This window comes from Enoplosus armatus, chromosome 8 (genome assembly GCF_043641665.1).
Source record: "Enoplosus armatus isolate fEnoArm2 chromosome 8, fEnoArm2.hap1, whole genome shotgun sequence".
In the NCBI taxonomy this organism is placed as follows: Eukaryota; Metazoa; Chordata; class Actinopteri; order Centrarchiformes; family Enoplosidae; genus Enoplosus; species Enoplosus armatus.
The window spans coordinates 22,051,677-22,076,872 of NC_092187.1; the positions used below are offsets into that span (position 1 = coordinate 22,051,677).

The following is a 25,196-nucleotide window of genomic DNA, read 5'->3' on the forward strand; positions in this document are numbered from 1 at the left end:
TTTAAATCATCTGACCGATCGACCTTTTCTTCATTTCAAACAAATGACACGGATGTTTAATATATGCATCATCAAAAAGACATACTGCGGCATTAAAATGCATCTGATACAATCACAGTATCAGCCTCATTATCTTACCTTTCATTTGTGTCAGCTGGGCATGCAGCGAGGATCTCTCTCTGTCAGAAGTCCACTTATCATGAAAGATATCCTCCTCCTTCTCCGACCTCTCTCAGCTCCCCTTTTTTGTTCTCTCTCTGTGGCGTAGAGGGAATAGGAGTGCTGCCACAGGTGGCAGAAGCTACAGATGCAGCGGCCACATTGTTAGTTAGACACACAATGCAAAGAAAGGGAAGGTAGGTAGGAGCTGCTGCAGCAATTCAATCAAGCACAGCAACATGTGGTTGCAAAAACTGTTGCATTTATTCTCCTCCCCTTCCTCTTCCTCCTCCTCTTCTTCCCTGTGGATGCTGGAGTTGGAGGGCTTTGAGAGAGAGAGAGAGAGAGAGAGAGAGAGAGAGAGAGAGAGAGAGAGAGAGAGAGAGGGAGGGGGGGGGTGGGGGGGGGGTCTGAGACAGAGGGTCCAGTCCTTCCAATAAACACCCCCTTCCCTTCAGATGCGCAATCAAAGCATCAGCACCACCCACTCCCACCAGCCCTCCCTGACATCGATGACAACAGGAAACATCCAGGTATCCTTTTTAATAGCTAGGGATCAGAGTAAATGACATGTACTGTAACACCAGGAGGGAAAAAAGGGCTTGGAGGAACAGATGGGTGGGTGAGGGAGCACTACATGTCCCTCTCGTATCACCTATAATCTCTCTGTCTTCCTCTCTCCGGTGTGATTGGAAAGCTCTTAATGTTTTAAATCCAATGTGGGTGTTTGGCTGCCTCTGTGTTTTGTGATCACTCGGTTTGATCCATCTGTTTTCCTGCAAGGTTACCATGACAATTAATGTGTGTTTATAAAGTCATTTTGGTAGTCGTGAAAATGTAGATGGTGTCTGCCTGTCTGTGTGTGTGTGTGTATGTGTGTGTGTATGTGTGGGGGTGGGTTGGCTGAAACATCCGCCTCCAAATTGAATCAACCTGCAGCCAATAAAACTCACCCCCCCCCCCTTCCCTCTCACTCTCTATCTGTGTCTCAACCTCTCAAACATGGTCACACACCAACACACACACACACACACACACACACACACGCTCACTCACTTTCTCTCATTGTCACAACAACCAAATGGGTTAAAGGCAAATTCCTCTGAAGTAAGTCTAGAAGATGTCAGAAAATTGTGAGTGTTGCCCTAAATTCCTAAAGCTCAAGTCGATGTCATCAAATTGCTTGCTTGTTTTTAGGCTAATAGTCCAAACCCCCCAAAAATATAGTTTTACAATCACTTAAGACAAAGAAAACAAGCCGATTGTCACATAAGAGAAGCTGGAACTACAGAATGTTCAGTATTTTTTACTTATAATAATAATTGATTGAATTGATTCATCAATTAGTCGATTAATTGTCTAAGCTCTTCTTTGAACAGAGTCTGTGTCCCCGTCATACACAACATAATCAAGCGTGTTGTTAACCGGCAGACAGGAAGTTCTGATTAATGTTTAATGCGTTTTATACAAATAAAATATTTCTGTTCCCATGTCAAGCACTGAGATGACCTGCTGTGTATTAGAGCTGAAACAATTAGTCAATTAGTCAATAGATCTGAGCGATAGATAATCTTCGATTAAGTTATTTTTCAAGCAAAAATGCCAAACATTCCACAGTTGCAGCTCCTAAAATGTGAGAATTTGTTGCATTTCTTTGTCTTATATGATAGTAAACTGAATGTTTTTAAGGCTTTGAACTCTTGGTCAACTAAACAAGCAATTTGAAGATGACCGCTTAGACTCTTGGAAATTGTGATTGACATTTTATAGATTAAACGATTTAACGATTAATCAAAATAATAGCTGCAGCCCTAGTTCAACATCTAACATCTAAACATCTAAATCTAAGTGGAATTTGCCTTTAACCCTCCTAATATAAAGAAAATAATAATCCATTAATTGAAAATATAATAATAGGCAGAATAATCAATAATGAAAATGACCATTAGTTGCAGCCCTACAGTGAAAAGAGATAAGAAAATAATAATATATTTTATTTATAGAGAGATTTATACACTGTAACATAACCTTGAACTCAAGATTACAACAGTGACTAATCACCCAACACTTCATTAGAGTAAGACTTATGAAATGCAAAGTTTAAATTGGAAAAAATAACCTGATAAAAAACATATCGTGCAATATTATTGCAATTCGTTTTTCTAATGAATTTACATAAAGATTAGATCAGTCTATTTCCTTTAATTGGTAAAATACCTTATCATGTAGTAGCTCTGTGTGGATAATGTGTGATGGGTGTGTCAGCAGGTTCACTCTACAGACAGGGTGGGAATACTGCGGTGCCTTCACACGTTCCTCATAAACCTCGTAAATATAAGAACACATGCATTCAAGTGTTTCTTTTTCGTTCTAAAAATAAACAAACAGACATAAATAGGACAATGTAACACACAAATATTTTATAGCTAACATCGTACAAAGAGAAACATAATACTAACTTTTAAATAGTCATCAGAGGGTGAAATCAGCTGTGAATAGGAGTTTCCTAAACTTTTCCGTCACTTTTCACTTCAAGATATGCCACCTAATTATAGCTAACATTAAGTGACGTTGTAAAATACTATCTTCCTATTTATCGCCTTTGATTGGTTATTTCTGGTGGCCCATGTCTTAAAAAATATCGATATACCCGATGTGTCCTACCTACCTGAAGGCAGCATCAGTGGTGTGGTCCAGCGGGTTGCGGTTGGTCCGGGTCGGAACAGCGGCACGTCGTCACTTCACTTTCACGCACATCATTCACGCTGACATCAAACTTTTAGATAAAAGTGTTGTTTGTCTCGAAAGAAATACTCAATTAATGTTTTAAAATGTCCGAAGACTCGTGGGCGGTCGCGGTCGACGTTCAAGAGGCTACAACTCCATCCACACAGGTGAGTTTTAAAGGTGACAAACGGCTTCAAAAGTAACATCAAACATGGGCTCATTTAACGGGCTCATCGTTCGTTAGCAGGTTAGCTAAATATGCTACGTAGCTTCTGTGCTGTCAGCGTCTGCAATATGGCTTGCTAACGGTATTCGCGTTACTTTTTAGCTAATGTGGTAAATCTGCGTTTTCTCCGACCAGCTTGACTTCTCAAAGAAAGTGGATCGAGTCCGTGGTCCACGTAACATGAGAGGAGACATAAATGGTAACTTAATTAACGGTTTCCACTTATTAACATCCCAACTAAGTTAGTTGTGGTGGTGTTTGACGGACTTTTGGCGTTGTTTCCACCTGTGCAGGCAACATTATGCCGGAGAGGACTGAAAATGGAGGCTGGAGAAGAGACGGGGACAAAGTGGACCTGGCTGAGCAGTCCCTGTTGAACAAATTGATCCGCAGATCTCTGGTGCGGAACAGAAACCAGGTGGAGGTTCTGCAGCGGGACCCCACCTCTCCTCTGTACTCCGTGAAGACATTTGAGGAGCTGAGACTGTGAGTTGTGACAGTGGTCTGAAACGGATGAGCTCATGTATTTGTCCTCAAACGCTTTGTTGTTATTTTGACTTGATGATTAACAGGAAGCCTGAGCTGCTGAAGGGTGTGTACGACATGGGTTTCAACAGACCATCCAGGATCCAGGAGAATGCTTTGCCCATGATGTTGGCACAGCCGTGAGTTCATTTTTACTCTTTGAAGAAGTGCTGAAACAAGTAATCAATTCACACATTAGTCAATGGACAGAAAATCAACAAGTTATTTATCAAGGGGATAAAACAAGTATTTAAAGTGCAAGCTTTTCAGATGTAAGTATTTGTTTCTCTTCTCTCCTTTTTATGCCATTAAAATTGAATATCTTTGCATTTTGTACTATGGGTTTGACGATGCAAAATAATCGATTAATTGTTTCATGTTTATCAAGAAAAGAATACAGAATATTTTCTTGCTCAAGCTTCTCAAATGTGTTGCTCTTCTCTCTTTTATGAAATAGAAAATTGAACACCTTCATTCTGGACTGTTAGTTTGACAAAATGAGCAACTTGACAACGTCACCTTGGATTGAAAAATTGCAATTGATCTCTCTCTCTTACATTCTATAGAATCTAGATTTTTCAAATAATTAAAAAACAATGATCCACAGAATACTCGATTATGAAAATAATCATTGTTGGAGCTCTATTTTGAAGGAATGTTGGTTGAGCCATTCTTCTTTTAATGCAGGACTGCAACTATTATTTTCACTATTGATTCATCTGTCTATATTATAGATAAACTATAAAAACATTCTGCATTTTTGCTTGAGAAATTATTTAAATTGATTAACAAAAAGCCAATTGTTTCTGCTTGAAAATGGACTGTAACTATTGTCCTTTTTAATTTAATGACAAAAACTTATTGCAGTAGTTATATAAAAAAAATTCCTCATATCAGGTTTGTTTGATTTATTCACTTCTTTGTGTGTTTTTTTTTCTCTGGTTCCAGACCTCAGAATCTGATCGCCCAGTCGCAGTCTGGCACGGGTAAAACTGCTGCTTTTTCTCTGGCCATGCTCAGCCATGTAAACCCAGCCAATAAGTGGACTCAAGTAAGCACAGCATGTAGTCTGCAGAGCCAGCCAGCGTCCTCGTTCAGTTGTAGACGCTGAAATATACTCACTGTTAAAAACTGTTTGGTTCTTTCAGTGCCTTTGCATCTCGCCTACATACGAGCTTGCTCTGCAGATTGGTCAAGTAATCGAGCAAATGGGGAAATTTTGTCCTGATGTGAAACTGGCATACGGCATTCGGGGCAACAGAAGTAAGAATGTGACCATAATTGTAATTGCGTCAGATGGAATTAGCAGCAGTGTGGTATTTTAAGTCATTGGAGAGCCAGTGTTGGTTACATTACTACATGAATGTCTGCTTTCTGTTCAGTGGAGCGAGGCATCAAACTGCAGCAGCAGATTGTCATAGGAACACCGGGCACAGTCCTCGACTGGTGCACCAAGTACAAGCTCATTGACCCCAAGAAGATTACTATGTTTGTGCTGGACGAGGCTGATGTGATGATCGCCACACAGGGTCACCGGGACCAGAGCATACGTATCCATAGGTGGGTTCCTTTTCAGAGAAACCTGCTGATGGTGATGATGATGATGATAGTTTTCTTTGTCAATAAGCTTCTCTTGCCACAATATTTTCCTCCTTTTCTCCTCACTAATGCAGACAGCTGACAAAGGACTGTCAGATGCTCCTTTTCTCTGCGACCTTTGAGGACTCTGTGTGGAGGTTTGCAGAGCAGGTGGTTCCCGATCCCAACATCATCAGGCTGAAGCGTGAAGAGGAGACACTGGACACCATCAAGCAGTTTTATGTGGTCTGTAAGGAGAAGGAGGACAAGTTCACAGCACTCTGTAATCTATATGGCAGCCTCACCATTGCACAGGCCATGATCTTCTGCCATGTAAGTTAGCTGTTTGAACCCACACTTCATGATTAAAAATGACACGTTTTGCTTCACTGTTGGAGCCCATGCACACCTGGTGAACTGTGTCTGGATCTGAAATCCGATAATGACGTCCGATACCCAGACCTTTGCATTTACACCTGGTATTAATAATTATCTCCATTCTGCTCGCAGTGTGATCAGATCTAAATATCCACTTTCCTTAGGCAGGTTTGGAGGACGTCAGCAAACTTGTCATGTCCCTCGAGAAGGGAAGTCTTGCTAGCTACTGCTACTACTTGTAGCTTTTGCCGGACAGCAGTTAGGAAGTGGTTTTTCCTTGTCCAGATAGGATATCCAGATACATATTGCATGTTAATGCCAGGTGTAAATGTGCTGTTGAATTCTGGTAAATGGACGGACGATAAGATGTTTTAATACATTCTGTGTAAGCCAAAACATGTTGCTTTAAGACTTATGATTTGATAAAAATTTATAAATTTATCTAATTTACCACAAATAACAAGAATGTTCCAATTCCAGGAAAATGTCCCCTGACAGGACCCAGTATGAGCAATTCAGTTTAGCTGACTTTTTCTTCAGACTCGCAAGATGGCTGCTTGGCTGACTGCAAACCTGACCAAAGAGGGCCACCAGGTGGCGTTGCTGAGTGGGGAAATGACCGTGGAGCAGAGAGCCGCCGTCATCGATCGCTTTAGGAACGGCAAGGAGAAGGTGCTCGTGACCACGAACGTGTGCTCCAGAGGTGAGGGAGATGAAGGTTGACAAGATTCAGATTTTAAAATCAAAACATAGCCTTTATGTTGGGAGTTGAGTATAAATATCGTCAACCCATTTGATTACAGGTATCGATGTGGAACAAGTGTCACTTGTGGTCAACTTTGACCTCCCTGTGGACATAGATGGGAATGCCGACAATGAGACGTACCTTCACCGGATTGGCCGCACAGGACGCTTTGGCAGAAGAGGATTTGCTGTCAATATGGTTGACAGCAAACACAGCATGGATATCATTAACCAAATTGAGATGCATTTCAGTGCGTTCCTGTTTCTTTCCGTTTGATCGTGTAAAACAGCAAATATGAGGATCCTAACATGACTTTTATCTCTCTCCTTCTCCCACAGACAGGAGAATCACGAAACTTGACACCAGCAATCTTGAGGAAATGGAAAGCCTGATGAGCTGAATGCTTTGCTACATGCACTACCCAATACTGAGGCAGTTATCGTGTTACCTCAAATGTGACTTGAGTTCTTTCAAGGGTTTATTGTTTATAGAAGAGAGATGCATGCTAATGTTGACTATGCAAACTTATTTTCAAGGCAGCAATTTTTGCCAAAGTTTTCACTTAAATTTCGTTTGATGTGTCCGACTTTGATTGATCACTGAAGTCACCTTAAGCCTTTAAGCTGTCTCCCAGAGACCATAAACCAACCACCAGCTGTCAAAACAGCATTTAAGAAGGGTGGTGCTAATACTCCAGTTGATGGTTTGCAGTGTTTGTCTGAAGTGAATTATTAATGTAGGATTGGTGGGACATAAGAATGTGTCTCATCTATAGATGTTTGCATGGCTTGATCAGGGTTGAGTGATTTTTAAATGCCTCTTTCAGCGTAGTGGTAGCTGACAATTCGCTTCATCATATCTTAATTTGGTAGTGTATCAGACTGTGAAGCCGAAGCTGTTGCTCATTTTTTTGGGGGTGGACAAAAATAAATAAATAAATAAATATACAGTTGCATGTAAAACATTATTCAGTTTCTAGCAGTTGAAATGCTAAAGACAGCTGTAGCTCATCAGAGGACAAGTTTTGGCATCTTATCAAGTAAGACCATTATATTGGGTGCATCTAAAAGACTGAGTCAGTTGCTCAGAACCTTTTATTAAACATGACAAAAATATAGTTCTTCATGGTATATACAATATGTTCCAAAGAAAAGAAGCCTGTAACCTCCTAATTCTCTGCACTTTAAGTGAGTGATTGTTTTAATAAATCCCCCCGTGAGTGCAGGAGTTGTGTCTGTCTTGAATTTGTGTTGAAAGGGTTAGATTTTGATTAGTCATATTGTGGTACTTTTATTTTTCAACAAAAAGCTCTTATCCATCCAGAAATCAGTTTGTGGCTCAGTATGAAAAGACATAAAAGGAGTACTTCAGAACAGAGTGAGGGTTGTTTGACACAGGCCTTTTTCACTGCAGTCATTTTGAGTCAGAAAGAAAAGCACAGGTGTTAATAATAGTGAGAGCCATCATTCATTTTCATTATTTACACCTGTGCTTTCACTGCTTTTGAACTGCTGCACCTCATCTAGACTAATGACTCAACACATACCCAGTCACAAGAGTAAGGATAACTTGTCTGTATTTGTGTTTAGACTAATGTACTTCTGTGCCTCTGCGTCCTAACAAAAGACTTTATTTGGTGCTTAAGAACATCAACCAAAAACAGAAAAGAAGTGGAAGATTGCTGCGTTTATACGCCAGAACTACTGCAACCATCACAGAAATGAACCAGATTTTCTTCTCTAGATAATCAATAACTGACAGCAGATCAAAGTTCTTAACTTGCTAATTACTGGCTACTTTGAATTAAGTCTTGTGTAGTCTAACTGAAACAGAACAAACATGTCGTTTTAAATGTCCTCGTCCTCCCCATGGTTACATATAGCTGTCCAGGATACACTTAAGTGAACCTGCGTGGAGTCTTCTGTGCAATATTACAGCAAAACAAGTGAATTGAAATGAATTAATGGACTTAAGTGTTTTGAATTTGCTACAATCAATAAAAGTTACAAAAAACAAGCTTGTGTATACTTAGATCCTCCAGACATGTTTTAAGACATGAAAATACTAATAATTTGAGTCCAATATGTCTTTTTTCCACAAAGAAGTTCCATTAAAAAACTCTTCAAAGCACATTTAGTCCTTATGGAGCCCCCATAAGTCCTGAAAGATATATTTTTATCACAACATATCTTGTGGGAACAAGATCAAAAGGAAAAAAAAGTTCTGGGGCTCCGGAAGTCCTTCTCCCCTATTGGATCTATGAATATGCAAATATTTTTCATTTCAAAAGTTCAGCTGCTGGACAGTTTAACTTCTACTTCACTAAGTCCATTCTTAGTGCAGCTGCAGGTTTCAAGCTTCCTCATCACACTTGTGTAAGTCGCATCTTGGACCACGATTGGCTCCAAATTAGTGATGTCACAAAATCATGTTTTTATGTTCACATCTTAAACTTTAGATTTAAGGTGAGCACAACAGCCTTCTAGCATCAAACTCTGCACATTAATCAGCGCGCAAAGTGAAGCTCAAACATCCAAGTGAAGTAACAACAAGCAAAACATGTTTTTGAGTGGAGATGGGAGGCTTTAAATTCCACCACGAAGCCCCCAGCTCACTCATGCTCCACCACACCGTCATTCTGAGAGATGCACAGCAACGATCTGTTCAAGACGCCACACTGGGCCAAGGTCATATCCATGTCTGTGAAGGACCTGCGTGGCACATCCATGGTCTCAATGGAGGCGTCTCCATATTGGGCTCCATACCTGACCTCTGCACTGGCTCTCACTGTCAGCAGAGTGTCTGCGGGGTCAAAGTGTTGCTGAAACCTCCTGCCGCATGGAGCTCGGATAGCTAGGAGCAAACTGCCAGTGGCACCGGCCTCTTGGGTCATTATTGGTCCTGGGTCAGGGGGCTTAGGCCAGACCCTGAGGTGCACAGCAGCCCTCTTGTTCACCTCAGAGATACTGGTCTCTGTGGGGAGATCTGGCTCCTCATGCCTGTGCCTTTGCTGCAGGATAGCATCATCAGACAGGCTGAGCTTGGACATCCGTTTGTCCAGGCCTCTTCCAGGACTCACCTCTGACTGCCTCCTCTCTATGGATGGAAGAACCTTGTACTTGTTTAAGGACTGCGGTGGAGCAGCAGGGGCGTGTTGCAGCATCTGCAGAACTTCATCCTGGCTCAGCTGGCTGGCCTGCCACATTATGGGCTGGGACTGGGAGCGCAGGTTTCTGTCCAGCCTGCTGTACACAGCAGAGTCTGGAGACACGGGTGGCCTCTGGATGCTGTCTGTGTCACCTGCATACAGAGAGTTGTTCACAGCCGGTCTGCTTCGCCCTTTGGAGGACTTTGGCCTTGTTAAATGCATCGATAACCAGCTGTTAAGGTTCTTTTTAGCATTGGAGAGAAAAGTCTGTCAGTGAAGATTCCCAGTTGTTTCCTGGTTTCAAGCCTTCACAAAACGAGTACAGAAAGTCACACCTAAGTTAACATTGGCTTGAAGATAAGCATGCCCAGCTGCTGCAAAGACCGTTTTAGAAGCTGTTTTACTTCCTGGAAGAACAGACGCCTTCTCCTGAGGCTAAATTACAGGTTAAAACGTTTTTTTTTTAAAAAGAAACCCGCCGTTTGTGCGCATTACTTTTGAGTCGCTTTCCATCCAGTTTCAGCAGGAAGTACCTCTCTGCTCTTAAGCGTCAGCGAGGTTGCCATGCCAGTCTGGTTGCCTTGACGACGACTTGCATGTTGGAGGCGGGGAGACCCCTGGTGTTGGAAGTACGCAACTGCAGCCAAATTACTCCGATTTAACCATAATGATCTGAAGTGTTCACGCCCTCTTTAACGGCTCCAAAAACATATTTAACATCATTATAATGCTTCATGACTTTTTCTACATTTATGAGAATTGCTTATAAACGTGGTTTTTGAACTGAAGTCTGGCACATTAGTTCTGTTTGGGAGCTCCAGCTGTAAAAGCAGTGGTGGAGGAGGCACACAGTATAGAAATACTCAAGGCATGCATTCAAAGATTTACTTGACTAAAAGTACAGTAGCAACAAAATATACCAAAAGAAAAAGTATTCATTACGCAGAAAGGCCCATTTCAGAATAAAACATGTTATATTATTGGATGATAATTAGGCTAGTGATATTTGGTAAATTTTCTGTGAAGGAACTGGTAACTGTCAACGATCAAAAACATGTGGAGTAAAAACAACATATCCCTGTGACATGGAAGTGGAACAGAAGAAATAAGTTGCAGAAAATGGAAATACTCATGTGAAGTACAAGTACCTCAAACATTTCTCAAATGATAAATCAGTTGTAACATCTAACATAACACAAATTCACAACCATCAACCAAGTGGAATTTCTTTTATTATGCTACAATGATTATAAATTCAGTTTGAATTCATGATAATATATATATATATATTATATATATATAGTACAGTACATTCTTGTAAAACAATACACCAATCACTTCAAATAAAGAATACCATAGCATATATTGTCATTTATACATTAAATACAAAATCACCTTGAGATCATTTGAAGTGGGGTTAACAACTCTGAGTCCACAACTACAAACGTTTTGTTTCATAAGTTACCAAAAAGCATTTCAAAAGCAACATCACAGATCTGTTTCCTTGAAGTAAAAACATAGTCTTTGGTTTGGCCATTGAACTGCAAATATGTTTCTGTTTCTGTAGAAATTTAAGGATCCACATTATTCCAGCACTTCTGTCTTGTAATGTTAGAGAGTGTTTTGCTTTATTATGTACTGTTGGCACGTTTAGACTTTTTTGCCATTAAGGCTGCATTTTTCCAATGGTCTTTTACCTCCATATTTACTACAAGACCGTAGTAATTTATGCACTATCTGGTATCGACCAATATCAGGTCATCTAGTATTAGATGGAAGCAATTTCCGCTGACCTAATGGGCCTGTTGTTACATTATTCCGTATAAAATCATGATTGGTATCAGTTCTAAATAGCTGCAACTGACATTTATTTTCATTACCAACTAATCTGCTGATTATCAAATTGGTTAAAACCCCAAAAATATTCAATTAACTTTTTAAATTTGTAAATTTCTTAGGTTTGAGAACTGAAACTATCATATATTTGGTATTTTTGCTTGAAAAAATTACTTAAATAATGTAAAATAAGAAGTATCAACTAGTTTTTTTTGATAGATAATGAAAACAAACAGCTGTTAGCAGTGAGCAAAGACTTCTGGACCCCACTGTTGTTCCCTTCATTGATTTAAATTAAAAACAAATAAATCTACAAGTGTGATCATTCAGAAGTGCGTTATAAAGAGTAAAGATAATCATGCAACACCATAATTAACAGTTGTTTTATATTAAAAACTGGTAATGCAGTAGGTACAGGTAAGTGTCAGTGAAATGATGTTTAATCATTTGTACCCAACACTGTTCAGAGAATGCACAACACTTAAATCACCAAACAGTAGTAGTAGCTTGACAGGCCTTCAGTGGCAGATAGTAGCACTTGTTGCTCTCTATGGTAAGTCAAGCAGGTTATGTTGAGCGTAAAGGTCCTCTGTGATCTGGTACACCTCAGAGATAAGAGGTAGAGCTTCTCCTAGCATGGCCACCACCTGCTCCGGGGGGCCTACATTCATCACTTCAAGGAAAGCAGGACGCCCAGGAAGCACGCAGAACGCCATGCCCGCAGCCTTACGGATCACCCAAGGGTGGTGCTGGGCAAGAGACTCATTGTAGGCCTCTGCACACATGACAGATGTCTTGCTGTCCTCACTGCTGGTGCGGAGGCGCTCCAGGAAGAGCTCCAACCACCTCAACGCACGGTGGAGCCTCAGTAGAGTACGGCAGCCTGACTCTGGATGGCTGCCTCTCTTGGTCAGGTCCACTAGTTCGTTCTCCAGCTCATATTTTACCATCGACTGGACAGTGACATACTGGGACCCGTTCTCACCATCCAGGTAGCTGACCAGGATCTTGACCTTGTTGACAGCATCCTTGGAAATGAAGCCAAACACACTCCCCAAGCTGTTCAGAAACCTATTAGAAGGGACAAACAAAACAGTCTGTGAACACCTTAGTGTAGTATACACAGTATAACCATGCTGTAAGTGCATACAAATTATAATTATTATTATTATCAGTTAACACAGGTGAACCTACATAAGTCCAACACATGCCAAAAGATTTGAACCTAAATCACTTACTTTACAAGGCCACGCCACCCAGCGACGTAGTGTTCAAGATAGACTTCTTTATTTTCCGACAAACACAACTTGAAAGTGTCGAGCACCTCCTGTAAGCAGAATTTCTGGTCTTCTGATGCCACAGAATCAGCCATGGTTTTCTATACGGAAGTGCTATCGCTAAAAGCGGGTAGGCAACAAATGAATGAGCAAACGTGGCTAACGGCTCCCAACAAACTGCAGGTGGCAACAAATGTACGTCCTGAGGTATACAATCAAAGACGGGACACATTACCTGCCAGAAAACTTTGAAGGGAAAGGAAAATTAAGCATTTCTCTTCGTGTCCGTGGTACAAGTCACTACTGTTCTAATCCGCTGCTACTGCGCAGACTCGAGCCGGGAAACACCGGAAATTGGTGAGGCTGCCTTCAAAATGAAAACGTTGGCGTAGGGAGTTCAGCACTTAAGCAAGAATATGAAGAATATTACTTTTTTACGTAATAGACATCAATTTAGGCTGTACAATGTCTATTTAATTTGTAAAATATATATGATTGTCCTGCTTTTTTAAAACAAATTTAAATGCCATATTCCAATTGGTGACATGAGATGAAACTGGTGTGAAAAATGACACGGGGGAAATTGTTTCTTGTCCTATAGCTTCACTTATATTAGTTACTGTGATTTATTTAACTAGACTACTTTATTTAATTCAGACCCCAACCAGGCAGGGACGTAGGACGTAGTTTCATAAATATTTAAGTCACCCAGTTCCCCCAATCGACCCCAACCCCCATCAAAAATTTTAACCAGACACCAAAAATGTTCTAGATATTTTTTCTGTACATTTTTATTTCCTTATATGAAGGTCTAAATGTTGTTTCAAAGCCGTCTCCACACTACTATAGGTACATTGAGGTGGGGAAATATTAAATTCTTTATTTAAATATATATGTTGTGTAAATTTAAATGTATTGAGAGGGGATGCACTGATCCAAATTTTTCTCTCCCTTTACCTCATCTCGACAGTGATTTGGCTCTAAAAACTGGGTCAAAAATGCAGAATTTTACATGAGCAACAAAGTCTTGTAACGTGGATCGCAAAAGAGGTTTTATTTTGAAGGCAATGGCCGGATGTTTTGACGGTTTACTGTGTGTAGCTTGACACTGGTAGAAAAACGTCGCTACTCGAAATGACCCGCATGTATACAAGTTAGACAATTAACATTTCCCCGTAAACAAGGGGTTATTCCTCGGAAACAGTCAGGTCGTCAGGGTTGTCTCGGTGTCATTCATCTGGCTTCAAAACCAGGCTGCCTGATGAGAAAACATGCCTGAAATAAAAGTAACTCCACTGGGTGAGTAACGTTACAGTGGCTAGCTAGCATCTGCAATGCTAGTTCCGTCAACAATAAGTGTGTAGCTTATATAACTTTGAAGTTATCTTGTCGCTAAATGTCTGACTCTCTTTGAAAAGTAATAACTCGTGTATTTTATGTTGTGATGGTCAAAAAAACAGCAAGTAAGTTTCCCCATTTGCTGTTAAGTAATAGCCGTTGTTAGCTGGAGAAGCTAACTTACTGGTGTGTTTTTACTGGGTGTCTTTGAGCTTTCTCTTAACTTAGCTGTTCCCTCTCCAAGGTGCTGGACAGGATGTCGGCCGCAGCTGCATCCTGGTCTCTATTGGAGGCAAAAACATAATGCTCGACTGTGGGATGCACATGGGATACAACGATGATGTAAGTGAAACCTCTGGTTTGGTTTCATTCTGTCATTAACAACCTACACGTAACACATTTAACACAGATTCAATCCAACATGAAAGCTGGACATGCAGAAACTAAAGGTGCACAAACAGGATGTTAAAATTGAAGCACAACACAGGACAAAAACTTAATAACATAATGACTCTACCTTATTTTCACCACTGTCCAGGCCTGCCCCCAAATCATGATAACAACACAACACACATTGAAGTTGTGCCATGAAGATTTAGATATAAGAGATACAGCATTACTTATTATACAATGATAAAAAATAATTGTAGTCTAATTTCAAAGTGTAATCCCTCTTCCCTACTCTTTAGCTGCATCTCCAGTGACTTTAGCCTGCAACAGTCTTGTTACAAAAGGAGTTTTATTTTGAATGCACTGACAAAACCTGGTTTTAAAAACTTCATATAGTGAGTCTCATATGTTTTGGAACTTGTGAAGAAGATACAGTATAATCCTAATTAAATGCAACTCTGCATTTTAATTCCAGAGACGTTTCCCAGACTTTTCTTATATAACCCAGAATGGGCGTCTGACAGACTTTTTGGACTGCGTGATCATCAGGTTTGTTGTCCTGATATTTGTAGCATATAGTGCATTTTCTCACATCGATATGTAATATAATGAATAAAACATGGTGTTTTTACATGGCTACACCGGTTCCTTTCTCAGCCATTTCCACTTGGACCACTGTGGCGCTCTGCCTTTCATGAGTGAGATGGTGGGCTACGATGGACCCATCTACATGACCCATCCCACCAAGGCCATCTGTCCCATTCTGCTGGAAGACTTCCGGAAGATCACCGTCGACAAAAAGGGAGAAACCAACTTCTTCACCTCGCAGATGATCAAGGACTGCATGAAGAAAGTGGTACCTTTGAACCTCCACCAAACTGTCCAGGTGCAGTGCCGATATAATTTTTCATGTGCCCAGATATCCATCTATTAATCATTTCTGCACCAGCTGCTCGTCTCTTTTGATGGTGAATCAAGCTGTTTTTTTGTTGTGCTGCTGGCAGGTGGATGATGAGTTGGAGATCAAGGCGTACTATGCAGGCCACGTCCTGGGAGCTGCCATGGTGCACATCAAAGTGGGATCAGAGTCTGTGGTGTACACTGTGAGTGTAAACAAATCTGCACTGTATCAGAGTCAGTGAATTTGACGGCCGTGATGTCAGAATAATGTCTTTTTCATTTTTAGGGAGACTATAACATGACACCTGACAGGCATTTAGGGTAAGTGACATTTAATGATCATATGCTGGAGTTTAAGCCTACACGCTGCGCAGTCTCTTCATCCTTGTATCATATATTTGCAGAGCTGCATGGATCGATAAGTGCCGTCCAGACATCCTCATCTCAGAGTCTACATATGCCACCACCATCCGTGACTCAAAGAGATGCAGAGAGAGGGACTTTTTGAAGAAAGTGCATGAAAGCATAGAAAGAGGAGGAAAGGTAAGAGTTACAGTTAGTGGAATTCTCTATTTTGGGGTGGAGCTTTTAGTTTTCTTTCCTTTTTGTTTGGTGTCATGAAGAGAAAATTTAGGTTTTACAAATTCAGGGTAATTTTTCTAAGATCTTTGTTTTCTTATCTTTTCTCTCTGTTCAGGTTCTCATTCCAGTTTTTGCCCTCGGAAGAGCACAAGAACTCTGCATCCTGCTGGAAACATTTTGGTAGGGTTGTTTATTACATTTTTAAAACAAACCCCAGAAGCAAGATTTATATAAGCTTTATATTCTCTTAAACATCAGTATAGGTTCGTGAATGTAAATAAGTCTCTGTCAAAGCTGGAAATAAGACCGCAAAAACGAGGATGTGTGGAGATAATCATGTTCCCTGGCTGAGTAATATCAGATAAAGACCATTTTTCTGGTTCATATTTGTTGGCGTTCCAATTGGATATAATAATGCATAATGTTGTGGTGTCATTGCACATGATTACAATACACAAAGGTCACAAATTGTCTGGACAAAAAAATAACAACTACCTAAAATATTTGTATTCGTTTAATTAAAGGCAGAATGAGTCGGATTTGTAAACACAACATTCACTCATAGCTTCCTCTTGGATGCGTGCTCACGATCTGGCGCCTGGTTGCTAAAATTTTATAGAATCTGCACGCTGGGCTGGTCTTGGCTGGGGGCTTCACACCCACCACCCAGAAACGTCCCAAACACAGCTAAATAAGAAAATACAAGCAGAGGGTCTCTGCAGATACAGACACAATCATAAGTGATGATTGAGAGGGACTAGTTTTTGTATGAGTCTATACACTTTTCTTTTTAGGAAAATCCTACTCATTTTGCCTTTCAGCTTGATAATGGTGGTGAGTGAACTTTTTTCATATTAACACACTCTGTAATTACCTCCTCTCACCAACCAGGGAGAGAATGAACCTAAAGGCCCCAATCTACTTCTCCACTGGGCTGACAGAGAAAGCTAATCATTATTACAAGCTTTTCATAACATGGACCAACCAGAAGATTCGAAAAACCTTTGTACAGAGAAACATGTTTGAATTCAAGCACATCAAGCCCTTCGATCGCTCCTATGCTGATAATCCTGGACCTATGGTAAGTATTGTTTTTCCTCCAACGTGTACGAGTATTTAAGAAGTTTCAGGATGAAAACTCAAATTATGTGCACACTTCCAGGTGGTGTTTGCCACGCCGGGCATGCTGCACGCTGGTCAGTCTCTGCAGATCTTCAAGAAATGGGCTGGCAATGAGAAGAACATGGTGAGTCTCGTAAGGAAATGGAAGATGGGTTTTTTTTTCTGTAAATATACTTGATAAACAACTAGTTTTTTTGAAACTTTGTTTCAGGTAATCATGCCTGGGTATTGTGTACAAGGAACAATCGGTCACAAGATCCTAAATGGGCAGAAGAAACTGGAGATGGAAGGGAGATCGACAGTAAGAGAGTTTTTAATTTCCTCTTAGTCAGTTAAACCGTTATAAGCTGTATTTTATGGCTTGAATTACGTCTTTCAGCTCTGCAGATAAAGTCACATATTTTTTTATATGACCTTCATCGTGCTCTGTCTCATCTTTCTTGTGCTTAAAAGAATAGTTTAAGGAATAGTTAAACATTTTTGGAAATACGTTTGATAGCACTGTCATACCTGTCTGTTAAACATGTGCTAGAGCCAGAGGCTTAGCTTAGCATAAAGACTGAAAGCAGGGTGAAACAACTAGCCTGGCTCCTTCCAATGGTAACAAAATCTGCCTACTAGGGGCTCTAAAGTTACCACTTACTTGTGTTACATGTTTATGTGTGGGACTATTTTTAGTCCATAACTCCCTATAAAACCACAACATGTCACCTTTACACTTTGGTTTGGCACAGATTAAACAAACCTGTTATAACATGTTAATTAGTGAGCTTTGGACCACTAGAGCCAGGCGAGCTGTTTCCCCCTGCCTCCAGTCTTTATAGTAAGCTAAGCTAGCTTCATATTTAATGAAACAGATATTAAAGTGGCATCGATCCTCTTATGTAACTCGCGGCACAAAAGCCAGTAAGAGTGTTTCCCAAAATATTGAACTATTCCTTTAAAACTAACCCAAAAAACAACACTGGCTTAGTGATTGACTACTTTTTCTGTGATTCTTACAGTTGGATGTGAAGCTGCAGGTGGAGTACATGTCCTTCAGTGCCCATGCAGATGCCAAGGGCATCATGCAGCTCATTCGTATGGCAGAGCCTCGAAACATGTTGCTGGTACACGGGGAGGCAGCGAAGATGGAGTTCCTCAAGGGAAAGATTGAACAGGAGTTCAGTAAGTGCATCTCCATCTACAGCTTTAGACAGATGTGCAAAGTAGACCTGTGAACAACACAGCAGTATTGTTTGGCTCATTAAAATGAATTGGTTAATATATGCATGCTCACAGTAGGAGGAGGAGATGTTGTCAGTCTTGTTATTAATGTGTCTGTTTTTAAATGGCAGGCATAGATTGCTACATGCCAGCCAATGGAGAGACAGTGACTGTGACGACAAACCCCAGTGTGCCCGTGGATATCTCACTCAACCTGCTCAAGAGGGAGATGGCTCTTGGAGGTAAGTTTTGTTGACGGTTTAGAAACCTTATGAAATGGGATTGTTTAATTCACAGCTGAAGGAGTAATAACGTGGCACAACGTTTGTCTTTGGTAATGATGGTTCAGGTTAGGGATGCCTACACAGTTTCAGTTTCGGACTTTGTTTGTTGGGCCTGACCATAGACTATATATGAAGACATTTTGATTGAAGTTGTTGGCGTACCCAGCTATTTTGCCCTGTGCCACCTAAATGTCATGACCCAAATAAGTTGTCATAATGACAAATGTCATGTATGTGAGATGATAGGACTCTAAATCAGTGAAATGAGTAGTGGTGTTTATCAGGACAGTACAACGGCTCCAAGTCGTCAGCCACAGACAGTGTTATCGTTTAATTATTGTGAATTAAAACATTGCACCTTGAAATCAAACATGTAAAAACACATAAAGCATTAATTTTACATTCAGAATAAAACATACATAAATACCCACTAAAGGGTATACCACCAGTAATCTAAATATATAATTAAAAACACAATCAATCCATGCAAGAACAACATTTTGATGTAACACGCAATAAATATTAATCCTACTCATTGAGATGTTACTTCACTACGCTTTGGTTGTTCTTAAAAATGAACCTGAACCTGCTTTTTGGGGGGTCATTTTTGCCTGCTAATAAAGTTGGGGGGTTTTTTTGATAAAAAAGACATGTCTGAGATGATTATGATCACAAATTACACCTTGCGCCTAAAATTTAAATATAATATCAGTGTGTTTATGTAATCATTTACTTATTAATTTAGTTGATTTATTTATTTTCTAAACCTTTCTTGTGTTGAAGGGCCTCTTCCTGATCCCAAAAAACCTCGCGCCATGCATGGAACCCTGATCATGAAAGAAAACGTAAGTTCACTGTTATGACATACTTCTAACTATATGTCAGTGAGTTTTTAAATACTTTTGTGACCTTTACGTTGATGACCTGCAATCTAGTGGGATTTGCTCGGTTATCGCGATCGACAGATGATGATGTACTTCCTGGTTGTTTTTCCCCGAGCACAGAGTCTGAAGCTGGTGTCGTCGGAGCAGGCCCTGAAGGAGCTCGGCCTCAACGAACATCAGTTACGCTTCACCTGCCGCGTGCAGCTCCAGGACCCACACAGCGACGCCGACACGCTTCACAGGATCTACACACACCTCAAGAGGTGAGAGCAGCCCTGCAGGAAGACTTAACTCAGACTTACTCTACTTACTAATCTGCATTATTTTGCCATTCACCTACACAATCCACTTTCTCTACCATCCTCCTTTGAACCGTATCAATGTTTTTCTGCCTTCTTTTGTATTTGCTCACATTTATTTACTTGAGCATATACAGTATGATTTTTATCTTATCTCGTTTATTCCTGGATGCTTGTTGTTGTGGAGGCTCGATTATTACAAGCTGGCTACTCTCAGCAGAACACTTTAACTTATTTATCATATTTATGTTTAACATTTTTCATTTCGGCAGCATTTTGTGTCATAGAAGATGACCTTTGTTTTTGCATTTCTATGCTTCAGTGTGTTGAAAGGTTACACCATCCAGCACCTCCCTGACGGCACAGTCATGGTGGAGTCAATCGTCATCAAAGTCTCCTCCTCCGCTGAAGACACCAACACCAAAGTCCTACTACTTTCCTGGAGTTATCAGGTGAAACATTTTCATTGTCTCTGCTTCACTGATTGGATTTTACAACAGCATTTAAATGGTATTTTAAATGCCTCACACGTTGACGTCAGTTCTGATCTTCATTCTTGAGGCAGAAAGGCAGCATAAAAACATAAACAGTAAAAACACAAGACAGTTGACAGGCCAGAGAGAGGGCCATTACAATAGTTCATTTTACAGGTTAGAAATACAAGTGATTGATCCCTGTTGAATTCCATACGATGTGTTGACTGTCTCCTATGGAGACATGGCAGCTGTAGCACTTCTGCCAGACAGCCCCACCCATGATTCCAGTCTTTCTAATAAGATCATTGACAACTCTGACGAGAGCTGTTTCTGTACTGCGGTGAGGTCTGGACCAAGACAGTTATCAGGAGGCCATGAGCAGTAAGATAATTGTAGAGTTGATGATAAAAAAAAGTAAAAAGTACTCATAGCTCTGTACAGTTTCCACTTCTGGCCCTGGTCTGATCTTCACACTTTCAGTACAAGATCACTAACTTCAGTGAAGCTGACACCCACTGTGTTATCTGCAGATTGGACTGACTTTTGCATTTGATGGTGTAGAGCATAGGTCACTAACAGGCGGACCGCGGTCGAGTCCGGACCCAGATGCCAGCCTATACGGACCCGGACCTATAATCAATAAATTATTAAGGGATTTTAAATTTTGATGGGGCGCTTCTATTTTAAGCTTTTCTAGTCTTTGCGGCGCTGGTTTAGCAGCTCAGGAAACTCACAGACCATTTGCATACGAGTTACGCCAGCCCATGTGATGCTACTCAGCCAATCAAATCTGTGCATTCCAGGCGCTAAACATTGCGACTCTGAATACAGACAGACAAGAGAGGTGAGAGGCGAGTGACCGATGATAAGACGAGTGAACGACACAGGGAGAGAAGACGGAGAGACGAGTGAGCGGGAGGGAGAGAAGACACATTATTTATTGTGAAATTGGTGGAGACTGGAAGTCGAGATGTGAAACGGTTAACAAAGAAAAAGGGAAACTCAAGCTGCTGCTACACTTTATTTAGTTTTTCTAAAATTAAACACTTAATTTTAAGATGCACAATTTTTCAAAAGCTATTTTATTTATTTTCTCTATTTTATTTTTAAATGCAGCCCTTCTTTTACTTAATGAGAGAAGAACATTATACATATCTACAGTATTATATATCTATATAGTTCAATGTTAAGTGACAATAAATATGGTCAAAATGTCAGTTGTTGATCACATGCAGACGTTGATACAACTACTAGGCTACTTCGATTTATATCACACTAAATCACAACGCAAGTTAGACATTATGATGTTCCGGACCTTCGCTTGAGGAAATCTTCTCTAACTGGACCTCTTTGAATTTTAGTTGAACACCCCTGGTGTAGAGAATAAACAGTTATGGCGACCGGACACAGCCCTGTGGAGATATTCTTGATATCTTCTTGAGACTGTTGAGCATTGTGGCGTTTGCATCATCCACCCTTCTGTAGGCAAATTGCAAAGAGTCAAGAGACCCTCAACCCTGCTGAGTCCGGGGTCCATATTTACTTTTAGGTAACTAGTCACCAAGATCATATCTGAATAAATGATACCAAAATGAATAAATGGCTTAAATCTCAAAATTATATTCACCAATTTACATTGTAGACGTTACGTAAACACTGGCAAGCTACTCGCATGACTTAAAGAATAGACATAAATGCAAATTAGAATATAAAGTGGGTGTAATGATTCAACCCCATACTATTTTTATACAATGCGTAAAAACATACTGCATATTGCACATGCAGCAATGATGTTGAAAACCCGCTGTGGGTTGTGGTCACTCCTCCATGAAGAACTGAATGATGAAATGTTCTACTTTATGTCCACTACAGATGGGGGAATATGTATTTCTGCACTGTCACCCAGTCCTGGGAAATACACCACAACAATATGAGCACATCTCTCAAATATTATAGCTCTGCTGTAATGTAAAATTAATAAAGAAGAGATAAATAAGTGAAGACACTTGTGTGGGCGGACAGTATGATAGTAGGGGCTTTGAAAGTGAGAATACGATGAGAGTAGAGGGTGGGGAAACCTGCCTGTTGAGTCTCTGTGCAATGGAAGGAGAGTGGTTTCTGTGGCTTCATCTTTTCCGTGCAAAGGTCAAAGACTGTGTATTTCTGGCATCTTAAATTCACACAGAAGTGTCTTAAGGTGCCACAAAACTTAAACCCATTAATAGGATTTAAGAAAAAAACACAAACTTATATTCCTTTTTTCTGACTTTTTATCAATATTTAGTTATTTTCATGTGGGATATCAGATAGTTTTACCGCTTACGAGGGGTCGCAAGTAGCAACTACTTAATTTGAAAGGGTCATAAGGTAAAATGACTGGGAACCACTGGGACATATAATGTACAGTTAGTAATGCTGCTTTTAGTCAGTTGTCTGCACTTCCTCTATGTACTGATATCTCAGTATATCACTGGAATCTCTGTTTAAGTTTATGTGTGTTAAAGTGAAAATATGGTGCTTTGTAATTTCCTACAATGCTTCTTTTTTTGACTTGTCCTGGTTTTCTTTGTCAGGACGAGGACCTGGGGAGCTTCCTTTCAACTCTGCTGAAAAAAGGGCTTCCGTCTGGACTGTGCTGAAATATCTTTTGTTCCAAAACTACGAACATTTGAAGGAACATTTACACTAAAAATAATTCATGTACCGCCACTCTTTTGAACCTGGATTTGTGGAGGCTGAAAACTCCTGAGCGCAAAGAATTTCAAATCCTTCAACAACATTAAGGCTGAATTTGCTCCTTTTCACTGTTGGGATAGTGGTCCTTAAATTAAGCCAATTTCCTAAATGTACTACAGGCTGCTGCCCTGATTGGCCCATTCTTTTTTAGTGATGTTGTAGACTCTTTCATGGACTCATTCATAGTGAGAACTGCACAAGATAAAGAAAAATAAGGTACTCAAATTCTGATTTGTCCCTTTATTTTGATGTACAAAGCCCATTTGAATAAACACTTTTATAGAAAAGTCTAATTTTTGCGTCACTGAAGTTACATATACAATGACAATGAAGCATATACAGAGTTATATTTATAGTATGCATGTGCTGTTGCCCCTCTTGGTTCACTCAGCTCTCTGCAATGATATAAATACCCCTCCTCCTCCTGACTCGTCTCCACAGCCATGTCATCTTTAAGTTCTTCCATTTGCAGTGGTTGGTGGTGACGTAGTAAAGCACAGGGTCCAGGCATGTGTTGAGGGTGACGAGCGCCATGGTGACCCGCCTGGCGTTGTAGATGGCGTTGGCCAAGGAGCAGCTCCGGATGACGTCCATGCGTCGCAGGAGGTGCAGCAGGTACACCACATGGTTGGGCAGAAAGCAGAGCAGCGTTATGGCCAGGATGGTGTAAATGACCCTCACGGCTTTTTGGGCTGTTTTAGTCCTTATCAGGGAAATGCGCCTGGCAGCCAGCGGGTAACACACCAGGATGATCATGGAGGGCAGCAGGGAGCCAAAGATCAGGCACAGCAGGCTGTACGCCGCCAAACGTGAGCTCCACTCAGTCTTGGCGAAATTCTCAAAGCATCTTTGGCTTCCAGGTTGGTCTTCATTGGTTTCCAGAGGTCCCATGAGGATAAAAACCATCATAGCCACTCCAGCTACACACCAGAGCACCACACTCACGACCATAGAGCACCAGGGGCTCCACAGCCTCAGATAGGCGTGCGGATGTAAAGTGGCCATGTAGCGATCCACGCAGATACAAGTCATGAAACAGATGCTCATGTAGATGTTGGTGAAGAACAGAATCCCAGTGACACGGCAGACGACGTCCCCGAACACCCAGTTGTTACTGTTGAGGTGGTAGTGGATCCTAAAGGGTAGAGTGCAGAGGATGACGATGTCTGCCAGAGCCAGGTTGCTGATGTACACGCTGAAGGCTGTGCGTGGAGTGGTCCTGAAGGTGAACACGAAGAGGGCAGCCAGATTTCCTGGTAGACCGACAACTAAAGCTAGGATGTAGACCACTGGGAAAAGGTAGTACTGGTACTCTGCTGAAGGGACACTGCAGTCGCCGTCTGTCACGTTCATCTTTGCAGATTGTTTTGCAAGTGTAGTCGAATGAAAGTCACACAGCGTAGGTTGATTCTCATAAACGCTGCTGTTTTCTGTAACCGTAGCAAAACAAACATGTTTCCATTCAGTAAAAAAACACAAGACAGTTGACAGTTGAGTTTTTCCACTTTTACTTTCACACTACCTCGGAAACAAATCTTTTACTTGACTAAAAACATTTTTACACTTGACACCACACACGTGTACTCACACATATAATTATATATATATATGTATATAAATACTATAAATCCTGAGCACCGAATCAGTTGTATGATGTTGAAGGCTTTTCACCACATTTTCAGGGATTACAACGTTTCTGAAACACTAGATTTATATTTGTAAAATCTTAACACAAACTAAAGCTAGACTATATATTGTAAAAAAACAAAACAAAACACTTACCTGCTCAGGAGCTCCTTCGCCTGATCTCCAAATGCAGAAAGCCACACTGCATGTTTAAAACTCGTGAGATAAAAGCTTTGTTTTGTTGCCGCACTTTGTGTGTGCAGCTCCTCTCAGCGCAGCTCCTCAGAACAGTGAGTATATATCATGCTGCTCTTTGCTCAGGCCTCCTCATTTCCTGTTTTATGTACTGTAGGTGTAGAGTTTGGGCAGGAAACAATAGCACGAGGCTATGTTATAACTGCAGTACTGCAAGATACTATATATGATGAGTATGAGTATCTATCTCTATCCCCTACGTTTCCAACAGGCAACAAAATCTTTATTTTGAGTGTATTTATACATGTCGTTTGAGGGCTGTTCTGGTAGTTTGATGCTTTACATGCTTTTTATATTAGACCTTTAATGTCACAATTTACAAGGTTACCCAGTTTTGCATTCATGGGCATGCAGAGCTAAATGAAAAACTAAAGGAGTGTCTTTAAATTTGGTTCTTCAAGATTTCCATACAGTCTATGGTTGCTCTCTTGTTAATGAAGTTATTGATGCATTTTCATGCCAGATGTGGATCTTGTGCACACAAGATCCACATCTGGCA

The 25,196-nt window shown here is 40.6% G+C and overlaps 5 protein-coding genes across 7 annotated transcripts; 2 read left to right on the plus strand and 3 right to left on the minus strand.

Moving 5' to 3' along the window:
- The first annotated feature begins 2,990 nt into the window (after nt 1–2,990).
- Nucleotides 2,991–6,738, plus strand: ddx19a (DEAD-box helicase 19a). Of its 2 annotated transcripts, XM_070910033.1 has the most exons (11): nt 2,991–3,053; nt 3,248–3,311; nt 3,406–3,598; nt 3,685–3,777; nt 4,586–4,688; nt 4,786–4,900; nt 5,020–5,197; nt 5,311–5,548; nt 6,134–6,296; nt 6,397–6,588; nt 6,677–6,738. In XM_070910033.1, the coding sequence occupies exons 1-11, from the start codon at nt 2,991–2,993 to the stop codon at nt 6,736–6,738; spliced, it is 1,464 nt and encodes a 487-aa protein (XP_070766134.1). The 2 variants fall into 2 exon arrangements, with proteins under 2 accessions (XP_070766134.1, XP_070766135.1); XM_070910034.1 differs by lacking the exons at nt 2,991–3,053; nt 3,248–3,311; nt 3,685–3,777 and having other exon boundaries at nt 3,462–3,598.
- Nucleotides 6,739–8,949: 2,211 nt separating this feature from the next.
- On the minus strand, nt 8,950–9,708 carry ubxn10 (UBX domain protein 10). Its single transcript, XM_070911188.1, has one exon. The coding sequence runs from the start codon at nt 9,706–9,708 to the stop codon at nt 8,950–8,952; it is 759 nt and encodes a 252-aa protein (XP_070767289.1).
- A 1,954-nt stretch (nt 9,709–11,662) lies between these two features.
- cptp (ceramide-1-phosphate transfer protein) lies at nt 11,663–12,839 on the minus strand. Its single transcript, XM_070911103.1, has 2 exons — nt 12,561–12,839; nt 11,663–12,393 (listed from the first exon to the last, which is right to left on the minus strand). The coding sequence occupies exons 1-2, from the start codon at nt 12,692–12,694 to the stop codon at nt 11,871–11,873; spliced, it is 657 nt and encodes a 218-aa protein (XP_070767204.1). The 5' UTR covers nt 12,695–12,839; the 3' UTR covers nt 11,663–11,870.
- A 934-nt stretch (nt 12,840–13,773) lies between these two features.
- ints11 (integrator complex subunit 11) lies at nt 13,774–23,107 on the plus strand. 2 transcript variants are annotated; one of them, XM_070910362.1, is made up of 17 exons: nt 13,774–13,898; nt 14,182–14,279; nt 14,803–14,876; nt 14,985–15,213; nt 15,332–15,430; nt 15,514–15,548; nt 15,632–15,770; nt 15,925–15,989; nt 16,701–16,890; nt 16,972–17,055; nt 17,143–17,232; nt 17,936–18,098; nt 18,269–18,379; nt 19,205–19,266; nt 19,426–19,568; nt 19,927–20,056; nt 22,654–23,107. In XM_070910362.1, the coding sequence occupies exons 1-17, from the start codon at nt 13,871–13,873 to the stop codon at nt 22,717–22,719; spliced, it is 1,806 nt and encodes a 601-aa protein (XP_070766463.1). In that variant the 5' UTR covers nt 13,774–13,870; the 3' UTR covers nt 22,720–23,107. The 2 variants fall into 2 exon arrangements, with proteins under 2 accessions (XP_070766463.1, XP_070766464.1); XM_070910363.1 differs by lacking the exons at nt 14,803–14,876; nt 14,985–15,213.
- Nucleotides 23,061–24,169, minus strand: LOC139288905 (lysophosphatidic acid receptor 6). The gene has a single exon (XM_070910364.1). It carries the CDS (start codon nt 24,167–24,169, stop codon nt 23,204–23,206), a length of 966 nt encoding a protein of 321 aa, XP_070766465.1. The 3' UTR covers nt 23,061–23,203.
- Nucleotides 24,170–25,196: the final 1,027 nt, after the last annotated feature.